Source organism: Mastigoproctus giganteus, chromosome 13 (assembly GCF_048544385.1).
Source record: "Mastigoproctus giganteus isolate SK-2022 chromosome 13, ASM4854438v1, whole genome shotgun sequence".
In the NCBI taxonomy this organism is placed as follows: domain Eukaryota; kingdom Metazoa; phylum Arthropoda; class Arachnida; order Uropygi; family Thelyphonidae; genus Mastigoproctus; species Mastigoproctus giganteus.
This window is the reverse complement of record NC_143587.1, coordinates 18,875,902-18,888,799: the sequence shown is the minus strand read 5'-3', so window position 1 is coordinate 18,888,799 and position 12,898 is coordinate 18,875,902. Positions and strand designations below refer to the sequence as shown.

Sequence of the window (12,898 nt, the reverse complement as noted above, 5' to 3'; positions counted from 1 at the left end):
TGTCACCTCCACTCTCCCACCGGAAACTAGGATTTTTCGTCCAATAAAACAAGCAAATGGACCAGAAAACACACGCAATTTATGAACATAATACTCATGGTCAGAGGAGTTGGTTCTGGGGTGGCCTTAATACGATAGTTTTTTTCTTTTTGTTTCTTTATTTCAGATCTTCCAGAAGTGCAGTTAGAAATACACTAGCGTTGAAAAACTAAGAAACAAACAAAAAAAAGTAAACAGATCATGATTGTTTCAACACGATAATGTCCCGTGCCATACTGCCCGTGCTATGCAAGAATGGTTCTTTTATACGAATTTACAAAAGTTGGAATGACAATGCACAGTCCCAATTTGAACCAGATGAATCATTTAGCCATAGCTAGAAAGCTATAATCGCATTGAGAATGCGAAACCGGTATGTCCGCATACTTTTTGAGGGTAATATAGTTATAGAAATATGAGACAGCTTGTCGTGCGTCAAGACTCTTCTCGCGATGCCTTCTAGAGACAGTTTGCCCGGATACGAGACCTCCTGCAGATCCAACAAACTCTGAAACATGTTGCCATGCTGCGAAGGCATATGACGTCTCGATTTACATTCTTTTTCCAGCGTGAGACTTCGTTAACAAGGTCAGACATGCTCTGCGTTGTTTGATAATTAACACAACTATTTGTTTTAAGAGTTAACAATTCTATAACCATCTCAATAGTTTTCAATTTCCTCTGGCTTTGATACGATCGACCGATAAAGAATAATCCCTTCCCTAAAATTTCAAATGAAAAATGTTATTAAGTTCATTAATCTGACAATTTTTATTTCATTTTTTCTTGGATTTCATTCCTGTTAACTGTGAAGTATTCATTATCCCTTTCCAAAGATTGTGAAGAGGAAGACATAGCGAATGATCCCATTCGAAAGAAGAGGAAAATAGCAACAAATGAATCTATAAGGTAAGCGTTTCGAAATTATTGGTATTAGTAATAGCCATAGAGTGCAAGGAAGCCAAGCTTTGGCTGCTCCAGCCAAATTAATAATAATATAATACAGTTTTATAACTCATCCACAACTTTTAGAACACTGTAACTTGTTAAGGACATCTATCCTTGTCAATAAGTTTTTTTTTATATAAATTATAGTAGATCAGTAGTGCTCCACAGCCTTTTGGGAGGTGGTCTGTAAGGATATCGTTAGACTTCTAGAAAATCGTCAAGGTTCCTGAGAACCTTAACTTTTTTGGGCTTGGTGACAGAGCCTATCTTTGGCCTAGGCATATACCTAGAACCCGTACTTCGAGGGAGCCCCGTAAATGGCAATGGACACAGCCAAAATTATAACGCTTGACATTGTAGGAGCTACAATGGATTCTCGAAGGAGTGTTACCAATTGCATTGTCGACATTTTAGAAACTACAATGTCAAGCGATATGATAAAACATTATGTTTAGGCCTTATTTCTCACTTCCTCACGACCCCTCAAACTTCGTCCGCGGCCCCCAATGGGTTCGGCCTCCACGGGTTGGGAACTTCTGTTTTACATAGATGGTATATTTTATTTGCGTCTTAATTTTAATTTTGTTTTGTAGAGTATTAGTTGTTTCAAATCATTGAATAAACAGCTTATTTTGCAATATAACTGAATCTATAAGTAACTAATACATCCCTCTAATCCTTCTAATCCTGTATATCCTTCTTAGCACCTTTCTGTGTTTGATATTCTGCAAGTTGATTTTTGTTTTGTGAAATTCTATATTCATTTGTATCAAATAACAAGTATTCAATTGTATGGTATTGAACAAATAGTCACCTCATCTTAGAGCAGAATTGTATAATATCAGTAATTTAAAAAGCAGTTTCAAGCAAGAATTATTGACAAGATGACTAATCCTATCCATTTATCATTATTATTATTCATCCAAAAACATTAATGCCATTTCATGATAAACATTTTTACAGGGGCCGCAAAAATACTTTTGCCTAGGGTCTGCATATCCTCAGATTTGGCCCTGCTTGGTGAAGATGTATGTTGCCATTTTTTGCTCATCTGTTGTATTTCTGGGTCACAGTAATGTACTAAACATTCATCCATCGTCAAAATTTGGTGAAAAAGAAAGCAATAATATTTCTCTACAAAGCTCCAACAATTGTGCGGAACACTCTTTCGCTGGAGCTTTTGAGGAGGTGTCTACAATTTCGAAACACATCGGGCTAACAACTTAAACTTGTTCAGGAACTCATGCATTATGGTCTAAACAGATCCATGGCTTTATCTGCTGCAAAATTTATAGTCAAATTGGTGCCTTCAACGACTAGCTGTTCCATTTTAGCCACAATGGAAGTGTGTGGCCGAGATGGGTCTTTCTTGTCTTTGGTTGTTTTTCAGTCCAATTTTTCAGTCTCATATGATGGACAGTCCTCCATTTATACGAGGAGGGTTCACTAAAGATTTGTATTACACTTTTTCAACTTGGTCACCAGACAAACATTTTTCCAACTCTCACAACACTTGCGTGGGCCAGTGTTGTAGAAGTCCTCTGACTATCCTTCAAATCACGACTCGGCAGAAAAATCACCTCATCAGCAGCAACAAAGCGTTTTTCACGAAGAAAGGACTTCAGGGCAGGAGAGAGGAAGAAATCTGAGGGTGCAAGGTCAGGAGAAGCAGGATGAGGCAATATTTCACCTTTTCCTGGTACATCGACAATATTTCATGTGCACATTGTGCTCTTTCCGCCTTCTGGTAAAGATCGGAAATCTGGGAACCCATATAGCAGACACTTTAGTCATATGCAACTGTTGATAGATAAAGATCTCCACAGACCCTATACTAGTTTGGAACTCTGCAGCTAGTTCTTTGATTCTAATACGGCGACCTTCCAGGATTAATGCTTCAATTTTTGCAACACTCTTTTGTTACAGTAGTTTCTGAGCATCCTGGGATTTCTTCCACATTTGAATTGTTTATACCAATGTGCAACAACACTAAAACCTGAGCAGTCTTTTCCATAAAATATTATAGCGATCATTTCTTTGTGGATCGTTTTGGGCGTTTCGCTTGCAGAAAGAGGAACCAAATCACTGATCTCTATTCCACTTCATCAATTGTGATACCTCACTTCATTCAACGCTGCAAAGAAAAAAAATGAATTGTGTGATCGAAACCAAAATTTGTGTGGTTGATATCGAGATTCAAAGGGATCAAAAAAAAAAAAAAAATCATCTTTCTATCACAACTACACTGATGTGCAAAACTTAAGGACCAATACTATTTCTAAAGGTTACAACCACAAAATCTTTACTTAAGGTACTCTTTACTGATGAGAGTAGATTCAGTCTCAGCAGCGATTCTGGACGTCAGCTAATCTGGGGAGAGTTTGGCACACGGTATCACTCCGCAAACATCACTGAAAGGGATCGATATGGCGGTCGAAGTGTTCTCGTCTGGGGAGGTGTTATCTTGGATGGACGTACACAACTCCAGATACTGAAAGGCGGTACTGTAACCGGTGCACGCTACTGTACTAGTGACATAGTGACATAGTGTTTTTTGACAAGCGGCACCGGTGCTTTCGCACAACTCCGCATTTGAATCTCTTGTGAAGTAAGACAGTACAGTACTGTCAAGGCCAGATATCATATGTTAGTGTATGTTCATGTTTGCTTAGTGCGGGTTATGTTGTTCATCTGGCCGCTTAGCCTAGGGTCTGTGGAACACCACAGACTGCTAGTTACCGTCACTGGCACTGGGAGCCGGACCAGGTATGTGGAAAGAGAACTCTGGCTGGCCGACCCTGGGGTTAGCCTGAGCTTCCCAGGGAGGGCCGAGAAAAAAAAAAAATAATAATAAAATAAAATAAAAAAGAATAATAATAAAATAAAATAAAAATAATAAATAATAAATAATATAAAAAAAATAAAAATAATAATAATAAAAAAAATAATAAAAAAAAATAATAATAATAAAAATAATAAATAAATAAATAAAATAAATAAAAATAAAAATAAAAAAAAAATAATAAATAAATAAATAAAAATAAATTTTTTTTTTTTTTTTTTTTTTTGAAATAGGAGAAGGGGTGAGAGATTGAGGAGAAGAAAGAAGGTAAGCAGAAGAGAGAGGGTGAGGTAGGGCGGGCTCCCCCCCCCTGGGGGAGCCCACCCTACCTCAGGAAGAAGAGAAAAGGTTGTGAGGTCAAGTGACCCACAAAGTCAGATTGCCTAATAGCATGATCCTGCATTTGAAAGTCAAATGCCAGTCCCACTCCCAGAGGAGTATTTATATGAGTTCCTGCACAAGTAGGAAAATCAGATATTGTCATACACCTTGAAGAGAAGAGGTGCCAGCAAGTGAGTGGGTCCCACAATGGGCAAGGGGCCCAGGGTCAACAATTTAATCTTCTTCATCCAAGGGTGACTTGTAGGCAATGAGCAGTGTCCCACACTGGGACTTGGATAATCTTCTCTTAGGGGATGAGAGGAGGCACATGGATTCATGAAACTCAAGGATTGCTTGGAGTTCTTGTGGCTATTGTAGAAAAGTCCTTTTTGGGTTCGTGGGTTTGTCAGATAGCTTCCTTTGTGAACGTCGAGAGATTCCTGTTAGGTCATGACAAAGATCAATATTCTGTTTGTGTTTTCTTTGATTCCATTCAGGATATGTTCTGTGAATTGAGTTTTGGGTTCATTATAAGATGGGGGTGCGTTGAACAGTTTGCTGTAGGTGAATTTGACGCATTTCAAATACAGTCTGGGCAAAAGTAGTGAAGGCTTTGTAGTTGGTTTCGTCAATTATGTAGAGGTGTTCCTGCCCACTGGGTATATTTCCAGTTTTGGTAATTAGGAGACTTCTGGGTAAATCATAAGGAGGGCAATTATACATGAGGTGAATCCAGTCTTCATTGTCACCGCATGTGCAGAGAGGAGAATCTGTGAGACCCAGGGCATGCAGCTTGGCCCGAAACGATCCATGACCAGTGAGGAAGAACGAGACGTGAAGGCCTGGTGAGTACCACGGAGGAGGTTTTGGTGCAGTTATCATAACTTGTGGAAGAAATCTTTTAGTTGTTTCACCTTTGGTTGTTTGCTCCCAAGATCTTTGCCAATGCTGGAAGAGCTTAGAGTAAATCTGTTTCATTTCGTTTTTTGGATCATTAGCTAGATCGAGTGTTATATCCAGAATGGTGGTGGCAATTCCTCTCTTTATGCGGTATGCAAGGCCGCGACGAATAACCTCCAGGTCCAGAGGAAGAGTGCCTGCTAAGACCTGCAGGGCAGGATTACTGACTGTGCGGCATGCTCTAGTCACAGTGAGTAGGATATTGCGTTGAATTGTATGTAGCTTTGCTTTATTACGTGCAATGATGGCACGAGGGAACCATATGGCTGCACCATAGCACACAGCTGGTAAGAAGATGGTTTTATAAAGTAGCATGAGAGTCCTCCTCTTCAAACCCCAGTCTGCTCTGCTAATTCTTACGATCATGGCAGTATAACGACGTATTTTATTGGAGAGGTAATTAAGATGAGGTAAGAATGTTAATCGGGAGTCAAAGGTTACTCCTAGATATTTTAGTTCTGTTTTGAGTTGCAATGTCTGCCCAGAGATTTTAATTTGGGGTGGTCTTCTTATGTCCAAGGATCCTTTGAGGAGGATTGTCTTCGTTTTTTCCCCAGAGATGACTAACTTGTGGTTGTTTGCCCAATTTTGGAGGATCGTTAAGGCAGGGGAGGCAATTTGCTCAAGCTGAGTTCTAGAATCAGCTTTGATAAGGAGGATGAGGTCATCTGCATAGGCCATGCAGTCCACAGGACCCAAATCCATAAGAAGAAATTCATCTAGTATCAAGTTCCAGAAGTAGGGCCCAAGAACCGAGCCCTGTGGACACCCTCTAACAACTGGTCGGGAGGTTTTCTGAAAATTTGTTTGAACAGTGACTGAGCGGTTGAAGAGGTAGTTCTGGAGACAGCGGTAGAGGTTGAGTGGAATATTGATTTGACGTAATCTCCTGACAATGCTGGGCCACCAGATGGAATCGAAGGCACCAGCAGAGTCAATGGAAATAGCCAGTAGATATTTTTCTGTGGTTGAGTTTGCTGTGTTGAGCAGATTGTTCATAGCATCTTCAGTGGAGCATCCTGGCTTAAAGCCATACTGCTTTGGAGAGTCTAAGTTGGCTGTCTGGTAGTAGGTGGATAATCTGGATTGAAGCAGCCGCTCCATTACCTTTCCCAAGACCGGGAGAAGAGCAATGGGGCGGTAAGATTTGGGTAGAGTAGGATCTTTATCTGGACCTTTTAGGATGAGTCGAAGCACTGCCTGTTTCCAAGAATCAGGGAAAATTCCTTTCGCAAGGCATTTGTTGAATAGTGCTAATAGGTGGTTTGGGAGATGTGTTGCTGCTTTCTTGATGACCTCAACCTGAATATTATCATGACCAGGGCATTTATTCATTTTTGTTCTGTCAAGTGCTTTGTTCATTTCCTCAGAGGTGAAAGGAGGTTCTATTTTATTGTTGGAGAAGGCCTGGTTGTCTTGTTTAATTTGCTTTTGTTCATCATTGAGGGGACTCTCATCTGTCTGAAGTAGGGCATTCAGAATATTATTCATGGATTCAGCCCATGTGTGTGTTGGATTGCCATCAGGAGTCAGGGTTGCATTTAACATCTCTCCCCTGGGCAGCTTGTTCATAACAATGCGATAAACGACCCCCCAAGGATCTGCGTTACCAGTGGTTGTCACAAGGTTCTGCCAAGACACTTTCTTTTTCTGCCAAATGAGGCTTGTGTAGTCGTTACGATATCTTCTATATGCTTCCCGTAGAGCCTGGACCTCAGCAGGAGGCCAGGAGTGCCTCGCTCTCTGGAAGGCTTTTCGGGCAGTGTGGACTTGCCGCCTTAGGTTTTCTAGTTCCCTGCACCACCAAGGGACAGCCTTTAGGTGCTTCTGACGTTTTTTCATAGTTCTCTCACATGCTTGTTGGAGTGTGCTTGTTAGGAGGGAGAGGTGCTCCTGTGGATCAAGATGGTTTAGTTGGGATGTATCCATTTGTAGCTTTGATTTTATATTGTCCTTGAAGGCATTCCAGTCAGCTGTTTTGGTGGAGTATCTGATGATATCGTGGTAGGTGGGAGGAGTACTATCAAGTTGTCTAGATAGATGGAAGGAGATGGCCCTGTGGTCTGAGGTGGTCCAGGCCTCATGAACCATCCATGATGAGAACTTTTGTGCTATGGACCGTGTGGCGAGCGTAACGTCAATGTTGCTTTCCCACAGGGTATTGCTGAAGGTAGAAAGGTGATGTGGTTTGTTAAGGACTTCAAATGGGGAAGATGAAAGGAAATCTTCTAATTGCTGTCCATTCTGGGAAACTATGTGGCCATCCACACGGCTATGCCACAAGCGAGATCTACAATTGGCATCCATCGTTACTAGGATTTTGCTGGAAGGTAAGAGGGTTATGACTGACTGGAGATATTCAATATATGTTGCGATATCAGTTCGTGGTCGGCAGTACAACGAGACTACGTGCAGAGAGCCTTGTTGGCAGATAATGTGTGCACAGACACCAAAGGGGGTGCATAAGGAGTCGATCTTTGTGACTGTAATTGTTGTATTCCTAATAATGATGGCTGCCCATGGAGTATCTGTGGTTGTCTCAATGATCCTATAAGCGCGAGGGTAGCCCTGTACCCGTCCCTTGTGGGTGTAGGGCTCTTGAACGCAAAGGATATCAATTTCTTCTTCATCCATTTTCATTCTAATTTGTTCGACCACATTTCTAGCTCTTTGGGCATTCAGTTGGAGAATTTTGAGGACGTTGGTGGAATGGCGATTATGGTGTACAGCCATAGTCGGTTTTGTTATGGATGGTTCTCAATACCCTTAAATAGATTGGACATTTGACATCCCGGACGGAGTGATTGGGATCCATTTTTGCTGCTTTGCAGTTGGCGCAGTTAGGGGCTCGATGTTTGTTTGGACAATTGTTGTAGGTGTGTCCGCGTTCAGCACAGTGGCCACAGGTGAAGTCTTGTCGGGCACAGGCATGGGATGTGTGTCCAAATCGGAGACATTTAAAGCACTTGATGGTAGGTATGTGCTCCTTGAACCGGCAAGAGCTCCAGCCAATAAATGTTCGTTGTTGTTGGAATAATATTTGCCATATCTTCGGGGAGAGTTCGACTACCCAGTTGCAACAAGTACCCGATCTGGATTTGGTGGAGTACTTGACTTTAAGTTCACTTTGAATTTCATGTCTAGTGATATGATCAGCAAGGTTCCTGTCATATATTTCCTCAAGGAGGTCATCTTTGGAAATTCCTTTTTCGACATCGAAGATTACAATTGATGGGCCTTTTGGTTTGGGTATCTCAGCGCTAAGATCCAGTTCATTTATCTGTGGGATTTGAATAATGTTTTCTGCATCTTTTTTGGAAGCAGTCTCAATGATGATTCCAGAATTACGGATTTTTCTGAGGCTTTTAATTTTTATGGTTTTCATTTGAGGTTTCAAGTTGGTAGTAACAACCTCCTTGACAGCCTCGCTTGAAGTAAAGCAACCCTCTTGGGTCGCACGAAGGATGACTAGGTTTTGTTCTCTATTCTGTCTGGTGTTGGGAGGGGCAAATAGCTTATCTGCCATTGGTTGGATCCTCTGCGCATCTGAATAGGACCGGGGGCGCTGTGGCATTTCACTTGGTTCCCGGTTCTTGGTCTGGTGATAATCATTAACTGTGATATTCGGTTCACTGTCCATAAGGTGGCAGTCAGTGTGATTGGGAGGATGGGCATTAATTTTTGGCCGCTGTACCATAGCAGCATAGGTTGATTCTGGGATAGGTGTAGGGAGAAGTGCTGGTCGTGTCTGGCGGTTTGATTGTGCTGTCAGATCTGGGAGGAAAGAGTTCTGAGTGCTATGGCTGGTCCAAGCTGGACTGCTGAGGGCCTTTGTCAAAGTATAATTTGTTTCCCTCAGTTGTTCATTGATTGCAATTAGTTGTTCATTCTGTAGTATTAGGTCATGTAACATTTTCTCGAGGGTACCCCAGCAGCCTGTAACTTTTTGGGCAGCTGGCTTGGTTACTCTACTTCCTTCAAAGCGAAGGCAGCATTCCATCATGGACCTGAGGATCATAATTTTCTCCAAGTGAGAGCAATCCTTATCTAGTGAGGACTGCATGGAGTTCAGTTCTTCTTCTAGGTTCTCCCAGAGAGTAGCTGAAGGAGAACAGGTTTTAGTGGATTTCTTGACCTTTTTTTTGGGTTTTAGCCGTTTTCGCTCAGCTGGAGGGGTGGGGTTATTCATATTGGTGTGTCCACACCCGCGACCTCCTCATCAATAATAATATTGCTATTATTTGGATCCCGTTGCGAGGAAACATCAGTGCCTAACTTAGCTGGTTGTTTGTTGAGCTGTTTAATCAGAGCTGAGTTTGGGCAGGTGTTTTCAAGTAGTTCCTGGTTGCTTGAGGTGTGCTGTGCTCTGCATGAAGGGCGCAATAGCACAACTACGGGAGTACTGTTTCCCGTTTGAGATTCGATTTTTGACATATTTTCTTTAATTTTATTTTTGTTTATTATTACTATTTTATTTATTATCAATTATTTATTATTATTCACCTATTATTATTTATCCATGTATTATAATTATTACTCATTTATTTATTATTATTATTATTATTTTTTGAAGTTGTTCAAAACAGCTAGAATTTATAGCCAATTAGCAGGAAGCTTCTTAATGCCAACTCGAAAAACGTAGGTTCGCTAAGTGAAACAATATGGTGACGAACAAAGGAGACTGGCGATAAACATGGTAAAAGGTAAAATAAACTGCTAGGATCTAAAATAAAGACGTTGTATGTGAGGTGACCAGTTTAAAAGTTTCCTGGGAGAACTCCGTTCCCAGTCAGTTTCACAGTTTACAGGTTTCACTGCCTCAGTGACACTATCTCTACGGCGACCACGTGGGTTTCCATAGGGAAGATACGACGATATATTTCACTTGCTTGTAAAATGGCCTTCCCACATCAAATAAAAGATAAAATTTTACCTGCAGGTAGAGAAAGCGATGCTGCATCCACTGAAATGGTCGTCACAGTCCAGGGAATTGATAATCCAAAGTAGAATCCGTATTTTATGGGAACACTCTAAACATCGTTGCAACACAGGGAATGAACAGCTACTGTACTGAGGTAATCCTTCCCCATGTGGGTCTGTTCCGGGGTGCCATTGGCCCCGAGTTCGTGTTTATGGATGATAACGCCATACCCCATCGCACTGTAGCTGTGATATGCTTTGGAAAGTGAGGACATTGTTCGTATGGATTGGCCTGCCCGTTCCATTGATCTAAATCCCATCTAACACGTATGGAATGCTCTAAGGAGACGCTTAGCGGCACGTCCACACCCACCAGAAAATGTTCATCAGCTGAAGATGGCTCTAACAGAGGAATGGACGATGTTACTGCAAGAACTTATCAACAACATTGTTCTAAGTATGGACAGGCGGTGCAAAGCCTGCATCGACATTAGGGGTGGCCATATCTCCTACTGAGGACCACCTCTTCCCTTTGTTCCATCTTTGGCAGTGATGCATCTGTATCATGGCAGCCAGTGCTATGTTGCCACTTTTGAATAAAGTCCCTCTGTACCGTTTGTTTCCGTTGTTGTTGTGTCAGTGTTGTTTCCTTCATCATATCTGTACCTCACGAGGGTCCTTTGGCATGCTTTTCCCATATCCAGGCCACTCCTATGAGAAGCTACAGGTGAAAACCTGATTGGTCTTTAAATTTTGCACACCAGTGTACTTCTGGGTGAATACAAATCTTTTTTGAAGCCCTCCCGTACACCTTTCATCTTTCTATGAATTTGATTTGCGTCTTTGCCTTGCAAATTAAGAAATTTTATGACGATTCGGACCTGAACCTCCTCCAGCACATCAATTCTCGCTGTATTCATGCCTCCATTTCAATAACCGATGGATCTAGAAAACGAATAAATATAACTTATGAAACTTAGTAGTATATATAGAGAAAATATCAAGTCCAACTCGAATATTTCTAAGTAAACGTGTATGCTTATTCACCTATGCGTTTCCCTCCTCACATCGGTACCAAACCACCTGACCTTTGAATTTCCACAGGCTGTTACCCTCAGCTACCAACGCAAATAACTAATTCCAGTAATTAAGAACTCGCTGGCCAAACCAAACTATAATCCAGTCCAAATCTATTTAGCTGTAATTTGAATTTATGGCCCCTAGTTCTGGAATCATTTTTAACAGTAAAAATGGCGCCTTCGTTCACTTTTCTCGGAGAACTTCACGCCGGTCCTATCGTTACTTCAAAATCCTTTTTCTTCCTCTACTGTTTTTAATTCATCCTCGCTAAGTGTATAAGTTATTTTGGGGTTGTTGTTGTTTCCCCAAGTGTAAGACCTTGCATTTTGCAGCATTAAAACACAGCTGCCAGTTTTCTGATCATCCTTGAAGCCTATCCAAATTATCCAGAAGGAACGATACATGTCATGTAACACTCTCCTCGTTGGAAGTGGCTAAACGCACTGCTTACCCATTGACTGTATTTCATTGATGTACTTACTTTTTTCGAGAATAGGGCGTAAACGATAGTTGGTTAATTTTTCCCAGTTGTCAGGGGAGTACGGATACTGTTGTCAGTATAATGTATAAAATGATACAAGCAATGGGCAAGTAGCTAGCTCTGTCTACCAGTTCTAGTTAGATCCGATAATTGATGAATCGGATGATCGAATTTCGGATTACCAACGTTTCAGTGTAATCTATAAACATTACTACCTGAGGGTCTCGATTTTTTTTAACAATATACGGTTTCGTTAGTTGTGAGTTGATTTAAGCAATGTGATTTTTGGAATCCGGAAGACAAAGGAGTTTTGTTATCTTATATGGACGTAACTACTTATAGGTGCAATGTCTGGATTAGCACCAAAGCAGTTGGTCACTAGGCATCACTTTTGTAAGTTTTATGTGTGTTTTAAGTTTGGTTTGTCTGTTTGAGAGGAAGAAGATTGTTCATTTGAGTATTGAGTTGTTTCGAGGAAGTGTAAGACGCAATTAGCATTCTGGACTCCTGTTGTTGTTAATATTTAGGAGCATCAGCGATTAAGGCCTTATTGCTCGTATATAGTGTCTCTGTAAGTTGCGTTGTTTTGTGGTCGATTTTCTGTTTGCTGGACAAAAATCCAGAGTTTCCGGGAGTAAAAACCATGCTGCCCTCGCCTGATTAACTAAGCCACGTTGTGAAAATGGCCCCTAAAAATTCCTCACGTCATTGACGGGACTCGAACTCAGGTCTTTTCCATCCTGTGTGGGAAGAACGGCGATTCTTCCAACTGTGCTACCCACAAGAGCCCTGGCTCCGGACCGAAATGCTGATCGGTTTGGTTTACAAAGAGTAAGGTGTTAGGGGGATACTTTCCTTATTGTATGTGGCAACCATAGCAACAAAAAAAAAAAGCAATTTTAAGAATATTTTGGGAAAATGGTAGTTGTTTTAATGTGTATTAATTCTATTTGCAATTCGACTAATATTTCATAATCTCTTTCATGTTTAAGGCAAGAAACGAGTCGAAGAGGATCCTTAGAAATGGATGCTGCTGAAGCTCTCACCCGATTGGCTAAATATCAAGAGAATGGAACCAGAATCACGGTAGCAACCACATCAAGCATGGTTACGTTCTGATTATACTTTTTGTTTTTCATGTGGTGTGACATGTAAGCAGAAGGACTGTCTGTATATCGAGTGTTTTGTGGGGGCCAGGTTTCTCAATGATCTTTCAGTAACATTATGATACTCATGACTGTGATATATATATATATATATATATTTATATATATATACTGTAGTTTTGAATGATTCTTCGAAGTGAT

The 12,898-nt window shown here is 41.0% G+C and overlaps 1 protein-coding gene across 1 annotated transcript in view; it reads left to right on the top strand.

The window, feature by feature from the left end:
• LOC150075827 (uncharacterized) overlaps positions 1-12,898 on the top strand; it is a 17,507-nt gene extending 4,609 nt beyond the window's left edge. The window contains exons 2-3 of the mRNA XM_090387570.1: positions 876-948; positions 12,584-12,898. Coding sequence (XP_090243696.1) covers positions 876-948; positions 12,584-12,710 — 200 coding nt within the window. The 3' untranslated portion in view covers positions 12,711-12,898. The remainder of the gene's footprint in view (positions 1-875; positions 949-12,583) is intronic.